Source organism: Zeus faber, assembly GCF_960531495.2.
Source record: "Zeus faber genome assembly, chromosome: 7".
Classification (NCBI taxonomy): domain Eukaryota; kingdom Metazoa; phylum Chordata; class Actinopteri; order Zeiformes; family Zeidae; genus Zeus; species Zeus faber.
The window spans coordinates 32,273,409-32,296,705 of record NC_137203.1 but is presented as its reverse complement, the minus strand read 5'-3'; the positions used below and the strand labels follow the sequence as shown (position 1 = coordinate 32,296,705).

The following is a 23,297-nucleotide window of genomic DNA, read 5'->3' as shown; positions in this document are numbered from 1 at the left end:
CGCGTAGGATTTCCGCCGGCCACTCTGCTTCCACAGATAAAAAGTCCAAAAGTTGTTAGTTTAGGGAAATTTTTATAGCCATGAGTGCATCGCGGTTGTATGAGTTAACTGTTGATGTTTTTTTGGCGGACATTATGATAAAAAAAGGAAAAAAATAAGAAAGTAACCGGAGCGCCGGCGCAGGCGACCGCTAGGGGCGGCGCCACTATTGCCAGTGGCCCAAATGTGGTTTCCACAGTTCTATTGAGACCGTGAAGTATGTGAAATAGAATTTAATTTATCAAATGAGACGGTAAATAAGTATGTGAAATAGATAAAAAGGGAGAACAAGGAAACACCAATTGACACAAAAGAAATCCCCAGGTTAAAAGGCAATCATGAAACAAACAAACAAATAAATAAATAAATACATAAATAAAATAAAATATTCCTATAAAATATTAATATAAAATAATATAAAATTTAAAGTAGCCTTGGAAGCTACAGGAATTGTGAAATCGCCCTCATGAGTCTAATAACACTATGGGTACCAGTAATAGTACAGAAGGATCAACAAGTTAGGGAATCGAAGGAATGTTACAAACGTATGAAGGGAAAAGATGACAGAACAGTGATAAGTTTGGTAGAATGGGAAAGCTTAGGTTTACCCACAGGAGGAAGCTTTAGTCTAAATCAGCTACAGCAGACAAAAGTTAGATTACAAGATAAAGAAATGAAAAAGAGGTAGTACAAGGCCGATTGGTGGGATTTTGGAGAGTGGGTAACAGAGAAGCTTATAACAGAGAAAAGAAAAAAGAATAAGAAGCAGGGAGAGGGACAGCGAGACGGAGATCAGGGAAAGAGACAGGGCCAGGAAAAGGGACAAAGAAAGCAGAAAGCATCAGCAGCACCACCACCATATAATGCTTATCAATGTACTTCTTTGTATCCTATGTTACTGGACAAAATACTGGATCTGGACCTGGACTCCCATCCTCCCGTACGGTGTCTACCTCCAAATCCACCCAACCTCCTCCTTAATAACAAGCCGAACATCATTAACGGAGACATACCAGTGGTCAACCTCGAGAGTGATGACGACGATGCCCCGCTAGGAGCTGCCGCCGGCAGATACGGCTACCTCCACCTCCACCCCATCTGCCTAAAAACGGCAAGAAGAGAACCACCAAAAACTTGAAAAAAAATGTTTTAATAAATAACCCAGAGGAGACACCACAAGCCTATGCCAGACGCCTGGAAGTTGTTTTCCATAACCACAGTGGACTGGTGAAACCTGAAAATATGGGGGTCGCTCCTCTGACTCCATATGAGACTCATCTACGGTCCGCGATTCATTAATGGACTCATGTCACCACTTGGTGACATGTTGAAACGCTCATTTGTTACCTGGAAGACAGCAACCCTCGCTGACACCATCCTCCATGCTGAACACGCCTATGAGACACACCAATGGGACAAAGACCGCAAACAAGATCAAAAGAAACGTGAGTCCCAGACCCAGATGACCATGTTCGCCCAGGCCATCCTGAGTCCCAGACCCAGATGACCATGCTCGCCCAGGCCATCACTGATGGTCAGCAAGGTCGACCATGGCCTCAGCAAAACACCTCAGGCCGGACCCAACGAGATTGAGGATTCTGCGGAAGCCGTCTCAATCGCCGAGGAGGTCCCAACACAGGCTGCAACACCTGCTATCGCTGCGGCCAGGAAGGGCACTGAGCACGCGACTGTTCCATGCCGCGACAGAGACGACCACAGGGGTCAAACAGGGGAATCTGGACACTATCAGAGTTGACGCCGGGAGGAACGATCCAAGCCATGGCTCTGCACCCCCTGCTCAGGTGACAAGTACACATAAACACACAAATGTGAATGCTGTGAATCGCACCCACACACACTTAATTACACCGGATGATAAAATTACAGACAAAATACAGATGTCCATGTATTAGAATGCTGTTGTCGAGTTTCCCAACCCTTGATTTACATATTTGAAGTCACAAATTAACCTTTCTCATCGATTCGGGAGCCTCACGCTCACTAATATCCTCCACCAAAACACCTGTTAAACCTCCTTTGTCCGCTAAAACATGTACCGTCATCGGCTGTAGCAATATTAGAAAATAATGACACTACACTACTCATCTTTTGTGCAAAGGTTTAGAGACAGAAAATTGCAGCTCATCTCAGTTCTCTGTTGCTGGACAGCAAGAATGAAGCCAGAAATCTGGCTGTAATAATAGACGGCAATCTAAATTATAAGAGCCATATCAATCACATCACGAAAACAGCCTTCTACCATCTGGTGGACACCAATAGCACATGAAGAGCCATTTAGTGGCTGTGGTTTCGAGAATTGCAGTGTTCTGTTGTGCTGTGTGTGAGAATGTGTGTGTTAAGTGTTGAATGATTCATTGTTGTGTTTTGTGTGTAAATGGAATCTGTGAGAGTATGAAGGTTTGTTGTATGGTCTAAACCACGGACCATCGCCTGACCCACGACTCGGCCAGTCAACAGGGCCCGTAGGAACTTAGGTGAGCAGGGCCATTTTGAAAATCTGTTTTAGTGATGGCTGTCTGGGACTCATGGGCCTTATCGTTAACCATGGGCCACCCAGTGATGTTGTACACGTCCCACCAGTTACACGCGCTGCTCAGAAGTCCTCAATTTGTGTTAACACAGGCCAGACGACTGGCTACAAAGTAATACTTTCTGCCCCCGAGCTGACCATAACTGCTGTAATACCGTCAATCTTGCAACAAAAATGGTACTGCCAGTTGATGGCATGCCCCACAATGTACAGGACACAGAGGTATTCCTGCATGAAGACCTGCAAAACCAACCGCTTGCGGTAGATCACTTTTTGTGGATGGCTCCTGTTTCAGAGATGTGACCAGTAATCAAGCAGGATTTGCCGTCATACAGTTAAATGACGACAGCAAAACTTTAATGGATATCCAGACAACTAAAGCAGTTCAGCCCTGCATGACGTATGTCATGTTTATGGCAACATATAGAAACAAAGAGGTTTCGCAGAGCTGGTGGCACACCCATTATTCATGGGGACGCCATCACCCAGCTGCTAGCGGCCATGCACCTCCCTACCGCGCTTGCCATTGTCTAATGCCCAGCACACCAGAAAACAGACACCATCAAAGCCAAAGGTAACAACGCCGCTGATGAGGCAGCCAGACGTGCAGCATAACTCACTTCGATAAGACCACTACTGGTAGCTGAGGACCTCACGCATCATGACTCTGCCCTGCCTCATACAGAAAAATCTGTCTGGATAAAAAGAGGGGTGATTAGAATACGCAAGACAGGCCCCAGAAAGGCTTGTGGCGGAGTAACAAAGGCCATTTTGTGCTACCCACGTCACTACTATGATTTGCCATTAGGAATGCTTACAGAGATCACTGAGCAAGAGGAGACCAGGCATCCCTGGCTTCTCTGGGTGGAACACACAGGTGTTTTCAACCAGCTAATTCGCGAGGTCAGGATGGGCAAAGGCAACCTGACACTAGCCTGGCCTGACCTGGCCAATGCATACGGATCAACCCCCCATAACCTCATCACCACAGCTATGGAGCACTACCGTATCCCCAATCACATCAGGGGAATGATCAGCAATTAATTTGGAGGATTCAAGGCAGGACTTGGAAAAGGGAATCGTAACGGGTTGCACCATCTCCCCCATCCTGTTCATCATAAAAATGAACCTGCTTATAACAGCAGCAGGGAGGGAATCCAGAGGGCGGATGATGGAGTTTGGCACCCGCCAACCTCCAATAAGAGGCTATATGGATGACCTAACAATAAGAACAACATCCCATGTACAAGCAAGGTGGATCCTAAAAGCCCTTGACGACATGGCAACACGGGCGAGAATGAAGTTCAAGCCACAGAAGTCGAAGCCATAGAAGAAGCTTGGTGATCAGGCATGGCAAAGGGACCAGCAGGTTCCACCTCCAGGGCCAAGGGGAGATTATCCCAACAATAAAGGACAACCCTATAAAGTGCCTAGAGAAGTGGTACGATGCCTCTCTCACTGACAGAGGCAGTGTATCAAAGACAGAAGCAGGCTGACGATTGGCTGAGAAAGATCGAAGGATCAGGTCTCCCAGGAAAGTACAAGGCCTGGCTCTTCCGGCATGGGTTGCTACCCAGACTCATGTGCCTGCTGACAATTTATGAAGTGCCCATGACATCAGTGGAAGGAGTTGAGAGGTGGGGGAACAAACAGACTAATTGGACATGACATACATCCTGGTAGTAGTCTGTTGTCTCAGCAGGTGGGTAGAGGCAGTACCCACACCAGGGCCTGATTCCAGATCAGTGGCAAAGTTAATGTGCAGGGAGGTGTTTCTGAGATTTGGCATTCCCGACAGCATAAGCTCAGAAAACGGACCACACTTTGTGCAGAAACATTTCGGACAGCCTTGAAAATGCTAGGAATCAAACAAAGATTTGGATGCGTGTATCATCCTGAGTCGCAAGGAACAGTTGAGCTTGCCAATAGAATTTTGAAGGCTGAGCTGGCCAAGATAATGGAAGATGGCGCGTTAAATGGGATGCAGGCCTTGCCATTAGCACTACTGTCCATGCAATCAAGCACTAACAAAATAACACACCTAACCCCGCATGAAATGCTTACATGTGGTTGACCCATACCTCTGCCTTACCTCAAAGCTCCTTATGAAGGACCTCCGCTTGAGCAACTGTAAAGGGAGCTGCAAAGCTACCCATCACATCGAACACAAATACATAAAGCTGTGTTCTAACAGGTGAAAGATGCCACAGATGACAGAGAAGCAGACATCCCAGAGGACCTACAAAGAATACAACCTGGGGACTAGGTGTACTGTATGTTAAGGTGTTCAAAAGAAAGTGGAACCAACCTAGGCACGAAGGTCCATTCAAAGTCCAATTAGCAACCAGAACTGCCATTAAAGTAGAAGGTAAGAAATTCTGGTTCCAGCTAAATCACTGCTATTGCGCAGAAGACCCAGAGAGAACATTCACAGCTTATAGGAGAAGAGTGACTGCCTTGCGGTAGAAGGGGCAAATGAAACTGCCCCGCAGGGACAGGCGGAACAGAAAAGGGCGGGTGAGACCGCCTCACAGGTTCAGGAACACAAGGACGATGGGGAAGGTGACAACTCCCCACAGGGAGAGAGATGATCCAGGAGACTGGCTGCAAGGCGGAGAGCCACAGGGCATGAAAGCGGAGACATCTCAAGCAGCAGCAGCTCAGGAAGTAGTGAGACTAGTAGCAGCAGTGAAACCATGAGCCCAGCAGGAAGTCAGAGTGGGCAACAAAATGATCCAGGTCTGACACTAGCAGCAGTCGTAATAATACTGACACTTACGGTTAGCAGTAGGAGTAATGCAGAAGGGCCACAGGCTGATTACGCCCACCGGACAGGATTACAGGGGTAAAAGGGGCACGCGGACAAAGCGTCAGGTAGGACTAGGTAAACAAAGAACATCCCAGTGGAGGATATGTTTTATAAATGGCTAGAGTTTTCAGCTAAACAAATAAGTCACAAGATGTGCGTGGTCTGCGACAACGCTGGAAAACTTCCCCAAATCAGGCCAATTCCAGGAAGTAAAATAGGAGGTTGCCCAAACCTAGATAAGTGCTTTGCCAAGTGTGCCATTCACATGGCAGGAGGGGTAACAACCATAGGATGGAGCAGCGACCAAAACTTATGCCCAGCCAGACTAAACAAAACGCCGAGAGGGGCTGATTTGACACCACCGGTTATAAAAATCCCATAACACGTGTTTTTTTCATTTTGGGGAGTAAGGGGACACGAACTAAGCAAAGTAGTCACACCCCCACACCCCAGCCCCTAATGATGCGAAAGGTTTAGTGCAATGTAAAAATGAAACATGGTTCCCGAATAATTCCACCGCTGCCTATATCAAACTGTGCTCCACCACAGAAACGGCACAGTTCAAATGTCAACAGCTAGCACCAAATGGGGGCCATGTCGTGTATGAGAAAAATAGGACAGCAATAAGCCAATACCGACTGCCTGACTTCTCTAATGGAACTCTTCCCCAGGGAGACATGTTTCTGCTGTGCTAGAAAAAATGAACAAGTTGTGTTCTAGCTCCAGCCTAACTGGACAGGAACTTGCACCCCAGTTATGTTAACAGAACAATTAACAATATTAGCCCCTCCACCAGAGCAACCAAGTACAAGGCGCAAAACAAGTGCGACCACTCCATGGCTACTAGATCCTCAGGTATACATTGCGTTTAATCAAGAGCCTTATGGCGTATTGGGTAATAGGCGAGGATTGGATAGTGTCGGGACAAGTCGCAGGCTCGATTCCCATGTACAGACAGGCGGTAAATGCTCAGTATCTAGCTCGCAACAGCAGATGGGTTAATTGCATATGGTATAACCAACAGTGCTTTATGAACCACACTAAATAGGCTTTAGATGGATTGAGAGAACAACTGCATGCCATTTCCCTTATGACCCTGCAAAACAGATTTGTTATAGAAACACAACTGACCCAAGATCAGGGGATGTGTGATATCGTAGAAGACGAATGTTGCACAGTCATTCCCATGCATGCAGGCGAAGGAGGCAATCTCACTGAAGCGTTGAAGAAATTGAAACAACTAACTTCTTGTTGTGTAGTCTCACTGATTAGTGTTATAGTTAAGAAAACAATGAAGACTATAACAGGCCAGTTCCTCATGCACATAGAAGGAAACGAGTAGGCAACACAAGCAGACATCTACCACCTGTATAGACTCCCCACTAATACCCAGATGTGTAAACACACAGATCAGACGGACCCCCATCACCCGTATAACATCCCCATCAACACCCAGGCATGCAAACACACAGGGCACCTACCACTTATACAATGCTCCCCCTAACAACCAATCTTGTGAACCCTATACTTGTCAATGGAAGAACCTGTGCAGTGGCAGATTGAATAGTCATGACACCACTAACTCTGCTATTGTTTGAATAGATAATCATGGCAGATGGCTAAAACAGGAAGGACACCTATGATCACCAAACCGGCCCCTACTATACCCACCCCTGCGAACCAGAATGCTAACCCCGCCCCATACGCTCAATTCATGCCTGTTGATACCCTCTCATTTAGGCCTTTTGATAGAATCCCTATCAACCTTTCTTGACACAGGGCCAGGCGTTATATCCCCCCCAAATGCTCCCCCCACATGTACCCCTGGAAAACCAGTGGCCACAAAAACAGATTTCTCACAGTTAATCAATGGCCACAGAATCCCCAAAGGTTCCACTCAGGCGAGTTCACACCCATACAGGCCCCATTCCCCGTAGACCTACAACCCATGGCCCAAACGCGTAGGCTCCACCTTCTCAGGTCCACTGCCTGGGATTCCAACAGCAGTGCTGAGCCACATGCTCCCAGCACCACACGCTCCCAGCACCACCCAACCCCGCCCCACCACCTCAACCCTTAGCACGACACCCTACCACTCAGAGGAGACCACCGCATTCCACGCATGGCTGCCTCCCCTCACCTCTACAACTCCAGCCCCCGTGGACTCCCAGATCACCATCGACCAGGAGACTGGATGGGACCCCTCAGTCTCAGTCCCACTACACTAGCCTCCTCCAACATGTCATCCAGCTCCTCGTCACACACGCCACTCCAGACAACTCCCTACAGGAGGGCCCAGAAACCACAGTGGACCTTTTTTTTGTCTTAGCCTGGTTTCCAGTCCCTTCTGCCCAGAGTCCCACAAGCTACAGCCATCCTCCCGCGTGAAATATGAATCAGGTAACAATGGCAGCTCCAGTCACTAAGGGCCCGCAGCAAGGCTAAGGTTGACCTCGATCAACTGACATCATACAAAGATCAGGTGGACATACTCATTACCGTCATCGACAATCTGCGCCAGCAGGTGACCACCCTCAATCAACTTTTGCATATTCAGCGCCTGCCAAGGTATTTGATCACAGGTACATCTATGTTTTCTGCTTGTTTTGTGAAATATATCCAGCATAATCAGTTCTGACTTAAAGTAATTTCGTTTCTCCTCCTTATTCTGTTAGAATGTGACTTTAGAAGTCACAAAGGGGGGATGTTGTGGTTAATTATTTACCCCCCAATTACAAGAAGCTGATTACAAAATAATTCAAGGTATATGTATTAAAAAATCTTTAAAAAATGAAAGGGGCAGGACATGTAATTGGAGAAGGGAACATCTTGGGCACATTAGGAGGTTCGAAAGAACGATTTGTCAGTCGGTTTTCCGGAGCCACTCATTGTTTATTGCTGTATTTAACTCTGAGATACACAAACTTTTTCGCATCAGACTCTGCTCGGTTCCAGTGTTTTTTCTTCCAAGTTTTTGAGGCCAGGACAGATAGAAACATCATCCAGAGATCCAGACTTTTTACTGGACCAGGTCTGGAACTTCTTGGTCACAACAACTGGAATGCTGTAACCCAGAAACTTCCTTAAACCATCACAACGGGCAACATTAGATACCCTATTATTGATACCCTATTATTGATATCTCCACCAATCTATCAGATTTGTTTACCCTCAACTTTATTCCATTGCTTAAATCCATCAATCAATGGAACAGCCTATCCATCTTACTAATTGGTAGGATAGCAGCAGTGAAAATGAATACACTACCAAAAATAAAAGCTATATATTGTAAATGACCCAGGTCCAACCAACAGTAAATTTGTTTAATAATCAATTAATGTATAATTATAATTATGATTAATAATCAATACTTAATTGACTCAATAATCAATAAACCAAAAATTAAACTAGGAACAATACAGAAAAAACAAAGACTTTGGCCAAGGCCAAGCAGCCCCAAACTTCAGGTACTACTATTTAGCGAACCATCTTCAATTTATAATTAAATGGTTACAACCAGAGCAACAATTGGGCCATGGATGGCGAGACATTGAACAAACAGAATGTCAGGATTTATCAATATCTCCCATTACTTACTGAATCAACAAAGAAACATAATTGCTTTAAAAGAACTATTCATCACAACAACTCTGTCAGCCTGGTGGAAATTCAACAAACTCAGTGGTTACACTCTAACTCAAAACAAATTCACTCCAATCTGGCACAACCCGGATTTTCTGGTTAAAAACAGACCAATAATCTTCAGGTCTTGGAAAAGACAAGGAATTACTCATCTAGAACACATTTCTTAAAACAATTTGCTAATATCCTTCCCAACCTTTACTCAAAGGTATAATATTGGAGGTCACAGTTTCCAGCAATTCCTTCAATTATAGCAGTCTCTAAAAGTTAAAAATATAATTAACAAACAACATCCTACAAATACCTCAGATGATTGAACATCTTACTTTAGCAGTCATCTTACTTGTAAGGGCAGCTCCAATCTGGTTGCGCTTCGTGCTTCTCACACACACACACACACACACACACACACACACACACACACACACACACACACACACACACACACACACACACACACACACACACACACACACACACACACACACCTTATTTACTGCCATTACTATGATAGGAAGAGGCCACGTGCTGAATTGCTATTACAGTTTTCCTGGACTTAACTAATTGTGTTTCGTTGATAAATGTCACCTGACGTTTCTATGTTTGTTTTACCATGTAAATGTTGTTGTTTGGTTCTATCTTTATTTGTCTCATCCGTGGTGATTCCCCCCTCTTGGAGTAGTGATTAGTTGTTTAAAGACCAAACATGGTAAAATCATTCTCCAAAGAGGGAGATTGATGGGAGTTTTGTGTAACAAAAAGATATGCTCTTCTCATCCCACAGATCGTCCATAGGACAGAGTTGTCACAAGCAGTTGTTGATGATAAAAGAATGAATAAAAAGAGGTATTGCAGGTTGAGAAGTTGAACTCCACTTGCAGACTAACTCCGTCCTAAATGCAATGGCATAAGGGGGCGCTGTTGAGCTGGTGATGGAGTAGGACGCGTTTGGTTTGAGCTCCTGCTGAACTTCTGTTTTATTTTAAGTAAATAAGCGCTTCTCCTTACAAAACATTGTAAATTCTGCCCCGAACGTACTTCTAAAAGTCAGACGATAGTCTATGCGGATTGACGACGTCAAACCTGTGCAAATATAAATTCACCGGACCATACAGTACTGGGTTCAACGCCGTTCGAATGACCCCACCTCCGCTAGGTATCCCGGAGATGGACACTGAAGTTCTGAAGTCACAGATCCTTCTCTCGCTAAAAGCGCACGTTTCGGCGGTGATCAAATCAGAGCTGAAAAATGCACTTTCTGAGGACTTCGACTTCCTCAACAGTGAACTACAAGCAGTAAAAATAGAAATAACAAACAATACGGCTGCGATCCACTCTGAGATAGACCAAATTAAGACGACAATCAAAGAAGTGGAAGGCGGACTGTTGACATGGTCAGACGAGGTGGCAACTTTACAGACTACGGTGATTGACTTGAAAGCAGGGATGACAGAGCTTCAAGCGAAATGTGACAACATGGAGGGAAGAATGAGGAGATGCAACATCAGGCTACTGGGGGTAGCTGAGACAAATGAATCGAGCTCTCCTGCATCGGTGTCGAACCTCCTGGGACAGGGTCGGCAACCTTCAGCATTAAAAGAGCCATTTGGGCGTGATTCCCACCAAATAAAACTCACCTGGAGCCGCAAAACCTATTTGACCGCTATAATGAAGATAACACCAGCTATACAGTATAGTTTTATTACACTTATGCTATGTACTGTATAGAACTGTAGTTTGTTGCATTTATGAAATGAACAAACTGATAAAGACTGTCATTGTTTTCTGTGCTTGACACTGCAAAACACTAAATTATTTTGAACTCTTAAAAAAAAGAATACTGGCACGTATCATTTTTTTTAAATACAATACAAAATGCAGGTCATTCATTTATCTGTGGATTTGAAAAAAATAAATATTAACTTGTTATTAGTGGTCAAAAAAATGTAGTGTATGTTTTATCACGACTTAAGTCAGTTCAGTGTAGTTCAGTGTGCCGTCATCCGCGACTATTTCCTCAGTCGCGTGCCACAGTCAACCGTCGACCTGAATATGAAACACAACTACATCAGTTCAGGGTCCCATATAAATATCTATATTTGCAAAATTAATAGCTCGTTTCTCTCACCTGCTTAATGCGATTTCTGCCCCTGAACCTCACCGCAGAGCTTCTCCATATCCATATCGTATGATGTAACTTTGAGCTTCACACATGACTGTTAGCTGTCATCAGTGAGTCGCGACCGATTTTTGCTTCTTATGAAGTTCATGGTTGAAAACACTTGCTCGCACAAGTATGTTGATCCAAAGATGGACAGGACCCCAAATGCGTACTTGTTCATGTTCAAATAGGTGTCGGGAATGGCATTCCATGTCTCGATTCCACTCCGCATTCCATGAAACGAACTTCAACGTTCTATTTTCCTCATAAATTTTTCTTTTTTTGGATGTATCAATGGTTAGCTTACCGGGGTTCGAGAGCTCAAAATAAGTCGCTAGCCTGTCGGCAGCAGGTGACGCATACAAGGTGCGACGCATATCTTGATCGACAAAATATTAAAACACGTTTTATTTCAATGTTACAAGATAACCTAAATCTCCAGAATCTTAACTATTACATTGAAAAAAATAACTAAATAGAACAATTTTTTTTTTTATTAAATAGCCATTATTTATTCACACTATTTTCTGAAACCACAGGGAGCCACGGCAGAGGGATGAAAGAGCCACATGCGGCTCTGGAGCCGCGAGCTGCCGACCCCTGTCCTGAGAGAAGCGCTACGGCTGGATAAAGACGTGCTTGTGGAGCGCTCACACAGAAACCATCATCATAGCAAAACTCCACTACTATCAAGACTGTGTCGAGGTGCAGAGCTGTGTGCACACTCGTTCTCCGCTCGGGCCCATCCGGCTCGGGAGGTGAAATTGGCCTGGCCAGAGGACTGTTTTTCGATAGCTGGTAATGCTCCCTCTCCTCTCCTTTTATTTATTTTTATTTCTGGGCATAGAGGCAGTTCACCCTCAGTTACAGGCCTGTGATGCTCTGTTTCACTCCCTGGCCAACTTTTGACCGGACTATACTTGTTTAAACACACTATCACTGCTCTTGTTAAGGCTATTAGTTCCAGTCCTATTTTATTATGGAGTGTAGTTCGTATCACTATTTCTTCTGTTATATAATACCCCAAGGGGGCAACACCTTATTTGTCTATATTTATCAGGGGTGGGGAGGTCGCTTTGTGATGTAGCAGAGCCTCCTATACGCCTTTAAAAATAAATAGATTAAGAAAAGTAACAAAATAAATCTAAAAATAATTTCTTCAAATTTTATTTATTTTTATATACAGCACTGCTCACCCAACAGCCATTAGCTTGCGATGCTCTGAGGCATTACATGTGTACATGCACATTATCATTAATTATTTCTACCAGTTTTATTTTTATTTTATTTCATTTTTTGTCTTATTTTATTATGCAACAGAAGTTTCCAATATATCAAAATGCGCCATCTGAAATACTTTCATGCAAGATGTTCGGTGGGAGCTTGAGCGGTCGGCTCTAGTGTTTTCCAACACAAACACTATATGTGTGGATTTGTTTTGGAAGGGTACTATGGTTCAACTTGTTTTTGAAGGTGTTCAAAAGGTGGGGGTGCCAGACAAGCTCATCTATACGACTTAACTTGCCAGATGTCTGTTTTACTTTTCACTTGCTGTTACGCTTTGACCTTTATAGATCTCAGGTACACAACTCTTCACGACTAACATGACTGATGAAATAACTTAAAATACTCCATGACTTGAAATTCAAGTACCTTGGAGTATGGGTTACACATAACTATAAAGATCTATATGGAGCCAACTATCAGCCCCTATTATCTGATGGATAAGGATATCGAGCAACAGGACGCTCTGCCTATCTCTGCGGGCGGAAGACATAATACAGTAAAGATTACCATATTTCCTAAATTTCTGTACATATTCCAGGGTCTCCTGGTCTTCCTAACAAAATCCTTTTTCTCCAAAGTAAATAACCAAATATCGACATTAGTTTGGAACAAAAAAACACCCCAAATCAAAAGAGACATACTTCAGAGACCTTATGTGATGGGAGGGATGGCGTTCCCAAATTTCCTGTTATTACTAATGGGCAGCCAACATAAGAGCACTGCTATACTGGGTGAGAAATTATGTCACGATCCCCAAGTGGACAATGCTGGAGGGGGCGTCCATTGGGTCCACTTCTCTAGCAGCCTTACTGTGTCCTAAATTACCATTCACACAACCTATTTCTAGCTTCACTTCTAATCTGGTTATTATACACTCAATCAAAATATGGAATCAGTTAAGAAGGTCCTTCTCCCTTAAGGATCTGTCGCAAGCTGCGGCAATTGCAAAAAAACACATGTTAATCCCATCTGTGATAGATGAGGCCTTTGCTGCCTGGCCTAGAAGGGGTGTGATATCACTGCCCAATCCATATATCGATGGAAACTTTGCCTCCTTTGAGAAGCTGGTGCAGAAATGCGACATTCCCAGATCACACTTTTATAGGTACTTCAGCTCTGGAATTTTGTAGCCTCGAACTCAGATTTCTTTCCATCATGCCCCCCCACCTCTCTATTAGACTTAATCTTTAACTGTAAATCAGTCACAAAACGGGCTATTAGCATAATCTCAAGATTCAAGAGGTTTATTTGTCACATACATATACATACTTTCATACATATACAGTATGCAGTGAAATGTCAATGCAACGCACCCGGTCATTACACACAATATGTTCTAGACTAGAATTTATTAATTACTCAACACATACAATTCGACACCCTTGGACCTCCTTAAAAATAAATGGGAAACAGACTTAGATCAACAAATGTCAGATGAAACAGATGCACAGAGTAATAACGGGAATCTTCTCCTCTTCCATACAGTATGTCTCAGGCATGCCGTTATCCAATTCAAAATTGTACACTGCATGCACTGGTCCAAAGTCAGACTTTCTAAGCTCAATGCCGACATAGACCCCACGTGTGATCGTTACTCCACCGACATATTGCCATTGGATCAGGGAAGTCATGTCCCATCTTAAGTTGGAAAAGATTAGATACACTGTCAGAGGGTCTACTCGGAAGTTTTATACTATTTGGCAGCCTTTGGTAGCTGCTGCTAACCTTATACCTAAACTTAACCATCTCTGACCTTATTCCTTAACTTAACCATCTTGAATATTATACCTAAACATAACAATTCCTAAACTTATACCTAAACTTAACCATCTCTAACCTTATACCCTAATTTAAACATCTCTAACTTTATACCTCAACTTAACCATCTCTAAGATCTCTAACCTGAGTGATTTTTCCAGTTCAGGTGAGAGCTACCACTTCTGGTTCCGGTGAGGTCTTTGCGTGTGCGCTGCTGTCTGATGTGTTGGTTCTGTGGCTGCTGCTACTATTTCTGTTGCTGCTGTTGTTTCTGTTGTGACATCACAGTGAGAGGATCATAAGAAGGGTGTGTTTTCAGAGAGAGAAAGTCAAAAGTCCCTTCCGAGGTCTGATTCGAAAACTTGATCCATAACTTAGGAATGCTAATTAAAGGACTTTGACTGGATTAAGATGCGATGGTGCACAGTTGAAATTTCCGTTTCAGGTGAGGACACCACTTCCAGTTACGGTGACGTCTTTGCTGTGCGTTACTTCGTTGAGATGAGACGGTACACGCTGTTGACTCAATACAGATGAGGAGATTTCTGGTTCCGGTGAGAGCTACCACTTCCGGTTCTGGTGACGTCTTCGCTTGTGCACTGTTGCTGCTACTGTTGCTGCTGCTATTGGTAAACATCTCTAACCTTATACCTCAACTTACCTATCTCTAACCTGAATGACTTTTCCGGTTCTGGTGAGAGCTACCACTTCCGGTTCCGGTGACGTCTTTGCGTGTGCGTTGTTGCTGCTCTTGTTGTTTTCTGGTGCTGTCACTGTTGTTGCCACTGTGCTTGGAGTCACTTTTATTGTTGTTTTTGTTGTCGCTGCTTTTTTTGTTGCTGTTGTTTCAGGGGCATTCTTTTGTAATGACCAGCTGACAACTACGTTCTCTTTTTCTTTTTTGTATTCTTTTGAAAAGCGCATTGTATTGCCCTGGTATGAAATGCGCTTTATAAGTGAAGTGTGACTTGACTGACTTGACTTTCTTAACCTTTGTTGAGAATATGGACGCTAATAGCACAACAATGTAACAAATTTTTACTTTATTTATCTTCTTTCTTTGATATCTGGCCATATATGATGTTCATATGTTTATGTCTGGTATCTGGGGGGTGAGGGGTAGGAGATTTGTCTAAGTTTATTTTTCTGTTGGCCATGTTTGGACCTGTTATATAATGTGAAAAACAAAATAAAAAGACTTTGAACAAAAAAATAAATGCAATGGCATACAAATACTCTGTGTTGTATGCCCAGCACACTGACAGCACAGATTAAACAAAAAAAATAAAATAAAAAAAAAGATCCCATGAATCGGAACGAAAGATCCCCCCACCTCGGCCGGGGAGCACCATTGCCTCCACCCGGTCTGTTGGGCGTGTATTTACTCATTTATTAATATATTAATCAATATGTTTATCTATTTCAGGATTTATTTCATAGGCATATTTATTTTTATTTGCGTGCTACATCCACATACATACCACTTACACTTGCGTGCAAGTGGGGGGGGGGGGGGGGGCCACACAGGGTGACTTCTGCTGTACTGTCCCTTGCCCCATCCATTCTGGCATTATCATGCCGTGTGAGAAGGTGCAAGACGGACATTTTCTGGGATGTAGCTGCATGTGTGAATAGTGAAACTCACTAGTGGTACTGGAAAGGTTATCCCTGCAATTCACCGAGAACTCTGTGTGAGAGGGGCTCAAAACAGCTCTCCCTCTCTCCCTCTCTGCTCCCGCGATCAGTTTCAGAACACGGTGAGCTGCACTTACGACTACTATTTCAATGCTCTGATCATTCCTTGGAGATAAAAAAAAAAAACGTCTGTCATAAATTGGAGATTAATGGAGTCAATTGACGATTTAATTTTCATTCTGCCAAAGCCTAGTACTCAGATGTTGTCTGGCTTGCATTGTGATCAGATCTCAGCCAGGTGTAAATGCAATCTGTACAGGTTAGAAAAAAATCGGTCCATAAGTGTGAAAACGTCACCCAACTACGCCTCTTCCCGCTCTCCCACCAAACATTAGTGCTTTGGCGCATCCCCAGAGGGCAATTTGATATAGGGCCATTCAAATATTGTTTTTTGTTTCTGTTGTATTATTGACGATTTAATTTTATATTATTTAATTCAATTTAAATGTAGCAGTGCTTCCTGTGACCTGAAACTCAAAATGAATCAAGTTAGCGCTAATTAATACCAGATGTAAATGCAAAGGTCCATGATCATATGTCATTATCCAGATGAATCTTGATACAGATCACACTGTTTTTTCAATACATGTTGTGGTCTGATGTTTCTATGTTTATGTTTTTTCCATGTACATGTTGTTTGGTTCTATGTTTATTTGTTTCACCCGCAGTGATTCTCCCCTCTTGGAGTAGTTATTAGTTGTTTATAGACCAAAACATGGTAAGATAGTTCTCCATAGAGGAGGTTGGTGGTGGTTCTGTGTAACAAAAAACTGTGCTCTTGTCATCCTAGAGGTCATCCACAGGACAGAGTTATTGCAGCAGTTCTTGATTATTTAAGAATGAATAAAGAGTTGCATTGCAGGTTGAGAAGTTGAACTCCACTTGCAGACTAACTCTGTCCTAGATACAATGGCATACAAATACTCTGTGTTGTATGCCCAGCATGCTGACAGCACAGGTTTGAAAAACAAATAAATAAAAATCATGTAATGTGGCCCTAGCTTATGTGATATTTTCCACCTACTTTAACAATGAAGTAACTTGTACTCACAACGCTCTACAGAAAAAAATCCCCCCTTCATCGAGACAAAACTGCGCAGTCCTATTTGGATATCCTTGTATGGTACCTACTCACTCAAAAGTATGGAATTATTACATTACATTTCATTTAGCAGACGCTTTTATCCAAAGCGACTTATAATTGTTCAAACACCGACGGACGCAGCCATCAAGGGTTAAGTGTCTTGTTCAAGGACACTACAGCATGCTAGCAGGAGGAGCCTGGGATCGAACCAGCAACCTCTGGATCATTACTACCATCCCCTTATATGGATTATAGGACTTATCACACTGCAACCGCCGAAGCTCACGGTCAAAGTGAGAGGCAGTTCATGGACTTAAGAGGTAAGGCACATATAGCCTAACAGTGGAAATCTGAGGGTACGAGTCGGGTACCTCCTGCTTAAGCTGGAGAAGCTGTGTCCTGGTGGTCGCGGAAATCTTGGCACAGGGGCAAGCGTCCATCACACCGGGACACTGGCACGCCCCCAGAACAGCCAGCTAGGGCAACGGCCGACAGATATGGAGACAAAACGTGTAGCAGTAAAGCATTCACCTCTGAGATACAGTGCAACCAATCAGTGGTCAGATCGCAATTAAAGGTTACATACATAGATACATACATATATATGTAGATACATACATATATATGTATACACATAGATATACATACATGCATACTGTATATATACACATACATACATACATACATACATACATATACACACACACATATATATAAACACATTACTTGTTGATTGGTCTAATGAGCAACAGGTAAAACACCCATCCCCACACACACTCAGGAGAGTAGCCCCTGTCATGACACACCTCCAGCTGCTCCTGGGCTATTTCAAACTAGCCTTCTCTCTACAATAAACTGGAGTCCACAGCCGCGTCATCTGTGTCTCTGTGCCGGAGGTCCCTGAACACACCACTAGGTGGGGTGTGGTCGCCGAAACTGCCACAATATATATTGATTTTTCAAATATTAAAATAAGAAAAAAAATCTAACGTTGTCTTTTTTAATTAATATCATACATTAGCGTGTTGATTTTGACCCTAATGAATATCAATATAAAATTCTGGATTTTCACTCATGGGGAACAGGGCATACAGGGCCTTGTTCACACAGGGGTCCTTGCAACTGGCTGTTTTTTAACTCTCTCACCTCGAGAACAGTGCCCTCTCTACCATGGCTGCATGACGGCTTGGTCCCTTGGTAGGCCCTCTTCTCTTTGATATTCAACATGGAGAGCAGCTCCAAGCACTGTTGACCTAGAACTGTAGTTTTGGTAAGGGCGTACAGACCAACGTTAGATTACATTACAGTGTACTTTCTCAGAAAATGTTCAGAGGGAATCAAGTGAAATTTGTCGAAACACACCTTCCAGAATCTCAAAAAGCTCAGTTAAACAAATGATATGGATTGTGTCGTTATAACTAAGTAAAAAAATAAAAAATTAAAAAAAAGCTGCTTACACATTCAACACTATTTTTTGGCTATCCATCCACTGGATGGGGTGATAATCAGCTTTGAAGCAATGCTTTAAGTCAGTTGGGGGGTTGCCAGGTATGTAATGAAATGCATCATGCTAGAAGATTACAAACAAGAAAACTCAGCTGGCTGAACTGGCAACCCAACAAAAGAGTTGGGGAAAAAAAGAGTTTTGCACAAAAATAGTTTCAAACAATGAAGATCTTGTTATGTTTTTATTTTTACTTGTCATTAAGACATAAGACACATTACTTTAAAGTGGACCTATTATGCCCCTTTTCACCAAGTGAATATAGGTCTCTGAGGTTCCCAAAACATGTTTTTTTAATTGCGTCCAATCCACCCTGTCTGAAAAGGTGCGGTTTCAGTGGGAGGAGCCACCCTCCCGAGGCCTCCTGTTCTGTGAGCCAATAGGGTTTGAGCACAAGTTCCAGGTTCTGTGAGCCAATGGCTTTTGAGCATGGCTTCCAGTTTTCATTGAGTTGACTCCATAACTTGATTTGATTGATTTGACCGTATCAGTCAACCAAAATCTGTTTCTGAACAAATGTGAGGTGAGAAATAAGCAATCCAGCTGCTGAATCTTCACTCATATTAGATCTACAAGGCCTAATTGAAAAGTCTGTTCAGTCTTTCACTACGGTGTCCGGAGCAGCGCGGAGCTAGGAGCCCAGCGGGATACAGTGGGGCTTGGGGCTTTTTTGTTTCATTCAATTACTACATTACATTCTTACAGCAACCTAACATGGACATACACACAGAAAGGAATAGGCAGCAGAATTATTTTTTTAAATACTTACATTTCCCTCATCTGTAGTTTTGTCACAGACAGTTTGTATTAATTCCTTTCTTTTAAAAGATTTGTGCTGGTCTCTGCAGTCAACAGAGCATTTCCCATGATTAGCTCTTAGCTAGCGGGTCCGGTGGCGCTACAGCCGTGGGTGGAGTTACTCAGATGGAGGGCGGTTCTATTTAGAATAATACCCCTGGTGACATGTCACAGGGCAGCAAAGCTGAATGGCTTGTTTTAGGACATGTTTTCAGAAACAGACAGCTTGCAAAAGACTGACTGGGTTGTCTTTTTTCACAGTTTGTGTGTTAGTAGGCCCATCAGAGACCCAAATTTACACAAGCACAAGCACTGAAAAAGTGAGTTTTGCATAATAGGTCCCCTTATAATACCTTTGGAAGGTGTAAATACCCTAATTTCACAGGAGCTACAGGAGGCTAGTTGTTTGGCCCTACTGCCACACAGTTAGCAAATAGCCCTTAGCTCTCTGTCGATACGGGGCACACAGGGATGAAATTGGTATTGAGTGTCACGTCTGAAACCAGGTAAGATAGACAAAAAGCGAATTTCCCCCCAAAAAGTGGAGTCTCCCTATAATACGGCATGCACTTACCGGCATTTTCTGTTCTCAGCTCATGGACCTCCCTCACTCTCTTTTCCAAACCACTGCTCAGGGCCTTGTTCTCATTGGAAATCCTGACAAATGTACAAAAGAAATTGACCATTCAAAATCTGTCTAAAACAGGGGACGCATATCTCACTTAAAAAATAAATAAATATATATATATATATATATATAAAAAATAGGCGACAGGAAGGAAGTTCCAACCTGTTCAATTTCTCTTCCCAGGATTGCTCTAATTTCTTCAGCTGCACTTGATTGAAGGTAATTTCCCACTGCAAGCCATTGACCTCCTAGAGGGCATGTATTTCAGAAATGCCATTCACAATTGGGGAAGTAACTGAATACATGTAATAAGGGATAATCGATATTGTCCTCATATCCTTATAAAAAGGCTCTGACATCTAAACTTGGTCCTAACATAATGTATGTTTCTGTTTCATATTTTATTTTTGGGATTCAGCACATTTTCATGCTCTGATTTTGTTCAAAAAAAGTAGTATATAAATCAATAAATAGTAATGATCAACACTAAATCATTAATTGTAAATTTAAAATTCAATATTACCATGAATATAACTCAAAAGTGTCTATCGTTATTGGTCGGTAAAATAAAAATATTTGGAATTTAAAGTCACTTTGAGCTTATTTTTGCATTTAATATATGCATTTAATATAAACTAGCATAGAATCACCAAATAAGTAAATAACCGACAAGTTGTGAAAATGTATTCCAATCTCTCTCTCTATACGTATGTATATATAGAGAGAGAGAGAGAGTTAGTGTGCACTTTATGAGGTACACTTGTACAATCCAATAGACCAGCTCTACCATGAATTCTACTTTTATGAAGTTTATAATGTTAAGTTTTTGTTGACAGAGTAGGAAGTGTGTTAATTCTATTATATGTTTATAACTGAGGTCATAGTTAAATGAGGTGTTTCTATTTTTTAGTCTTCCCTATTGATACACATGAGGGGGTCAGAATGCAGCTCAGTACACCACCACCAATTATGACCCGATGGTAAAATATATCACTGAATTAACACCTCTTCTATGACATTGTGAAAAAAAATCTCAACATTATTGGAAACATAGGGGCCCAGTGACTCGGGAGGTAGAGCAGGTCGATGGTAATCGGAGGATTGCCATATCGATCCCCCACTCCTCCTGGTAGCGTGCTGATGTGTCCTTGAGCAAGACACTTAACCCCCTAACTGCTCCCTGGGCGCCGCTATATGGCAGCCCACTGCTCCTAGATATGTGAGTTACTAGGATGGGTAAAATGCAGAGAAATGCATTTTGTTGCCTCAGTACTTATACTCTGTGCAATGACATTTTGTTTAATCTAAAACACAAAGCAAATGTTATGGCTAAACCGGTGTATTGGATCACATTGGATTGTACAGTTGTACTTAATAAAGTGCACACTGGGTTTTATTTATGGTTTAACATCATAGTAGATGTAGGCATATTTAAATTTCATATCGGATACTATCAATAACCTGGTTCAAATGTTTTGGATATTTAACTTTGGTCCCCCAGCCCCCACCATTACAGTCTTAGTTATGCATAATGCATGTACAGTATATGCGTCTTGAGTTTCTACGAGTCTAATATGGTAAGGTAAACAGCCCAAACCCCTTTTCAAGCACCCTGGAGGTTTATGAGTAACCGGGCACACAGAAAAACAGTTACCTTTTCCAAAACCTTGGCCCTCTCTTCTGTCTTCTGAAGCTGGCTTTTGGTGTGAGTGGTGGCTTTCTCGAGGATAGCCTGTAACAGAATAGACAGGCATCAATAAAACTAGTTCTATAGATGCTCTGACCGAGGACCACCCCAAAACTTGCAGAGCAATTTATTTACACCCAACTAGCTCAGGCGTCCACGGCCCCCAAGGCGTAGAATCAGGATCAGAATCAGGTTCAGGACTAGGCGTAAACTAAAGATGTCCATTACTACAAAGTCATTCTAAAATGATGATTTGTATTTGTGAATTAACTTTGGTATAAAGCTAAAATTCCTCAATGCGGTTTCTAAAATGATTAAGTAATAATCAAAATGGCAAATTAACTTGATTATTTAGCCCAAATGTCTAATATCACTACAATACAAAAAGGTTAATGTGCTGGGTGGGTGAGTGAATCAGTCTACCTTTCCCTGCAAGATCTTCAGAGCTTCATATTTTCCCTCCAGATAGCGATGCATTACGTCAAGTTCACAACGCAACACTTCTGCTGCCTACAGGCAGAAGGTTATTAGGCAAGATGTCAGTTCAGCAATGAGGCAGTCAAATTGGCATCACTGGTGTGGATGTGGCATTCTCGCTTTAAACCAAGACCTTTGTGCCAAATCAACATCTCCTTTAGCTCACCTCGTTAGCTTCCTCAAGCTTTTCCAACATCTCTTCTTTTGAGAGGTCAGAGAGGGCCAGGGACACTGAATCATAGAATGGGTTATTAACTATTTGTCGGTCTATAGAGTTCAAATTTCTGTGATTTTTTTTTTTTTAATCTATAATAATCTCTGTTTGTATTTATTTATTTTCATTATTCTGGATCCCGTTCCTCACCTGGCGCCCTCCTGAACGACGCGTGCGGCTCGGTGAAGAGCGTCCAGGCGGAACCCGCGTCGCTCGTTCTGCCTCCGTGCTTGAGAGGCTCCGTCCAGGGCGGCGAGTTCTCCTTGGGGGCAGTGAAGCTCCGGCTCCTCTGCACGGTGGGAGGCGTCTGCTGGATCGGTCTGCTGCTGCCGGTTCCGTCACCCAGATCTCCCTCGGCCATGTCGTCCTGCGGCGGGGCGATCTCCTCCCTACTACCCTGCATCTACGCGATTTATGAAGAGTAACGAGATTGACACGCTCCACCAAGCATAATCAAAGACAATCAAATACCTACATAAAAAACGATCAACAATTTTTTTTTATCGTTATCTGCAATGGTTAGGTTCTTAAAATATTTGACAAAGTGTTGAATGTTAACTTACTTTTACAAAAATCTGAGGTGGCTTCTAAAGAACTTCCGGACCCATACCTCCTCGCGGTGGTTTCCTTATACGCCTGTTATTTGATAGTTTTTGGTGTCGTTTTTTTTTGGCGAAGCGAGAAAAACAAAAGTTGGGTCCAACCAAACAGTTCTACCAAACAAGAGATACGTACAACTCCGCTGATCTACACACCCTCTGCTGGCTCCTAGACCAATTCCACCAGATAGTAGTAGGTGTGTCGGACAGCTCGCTCAATTGTCCTCATAAAACTACTGCATTTCCGTGTCCGGACACTGGGAGAGAGTTGAAGCCCACAAAGTAAAATAAACATTACACTGAGTAAATATTATCTTAAAGGGCGCGGCGTGAAACAGCACCTTTGTGTGAGTACATTAGAGGG

General features: G+C 42.9%; 1 protein-coding gene across 1 annotated transcript in view; it reads right to left on the bottom strand.

Moving 5' to 3' along the window:
- ccdc125 (coiled-coil domain containing 125) overlaps nucleotides 1-22,737 on the bottom strand; it is a gene marked incomplete at both ends in the record, with an annotated part of 29,682 nt that extends 6,945 nt beyond the window's left edge. Inside the window, 8 exons of the mRNA XM_080004331.1 lie at nucleotides 17,398-17,502; nucleotides 18,173-18,285; nucleotides 19,903-19,985; nucleotides 20,119-20,204; nucleotides 21,611-21,688; nucleotides 22,067-22,153; nucleotides 22,287-22,351; nucleotides 22,485-22,737. Coding sequence (XP_079860457.1) covers nucleotides 17,398-17,502; nucleotides 18,173-18,285; nucleotides 19,903-19,985; nucleotides 20,119-20,204; nucleotides 21,611-21,688; nucleotides 22,067-22,153; nucleotides 22,287-22,351; nucleotides 22,485-22,737 — 870 coding nt within the window. The remainder of the gene's footprint in view (nucleotides 1-17,397; nucleotides 17,503-18,172; nucleotides 18,286-19,902; nucleotides 19,986-20,118; nucleotides 20,205-21,610; nucleotides 21,689-22,066; nucleotides 22,154-22,286; nucleotides 22,352-22,484) is intronic.
- Between the last annotated feature and the right edge of the window lie 560 nt (nucleotides 22,738-23,297).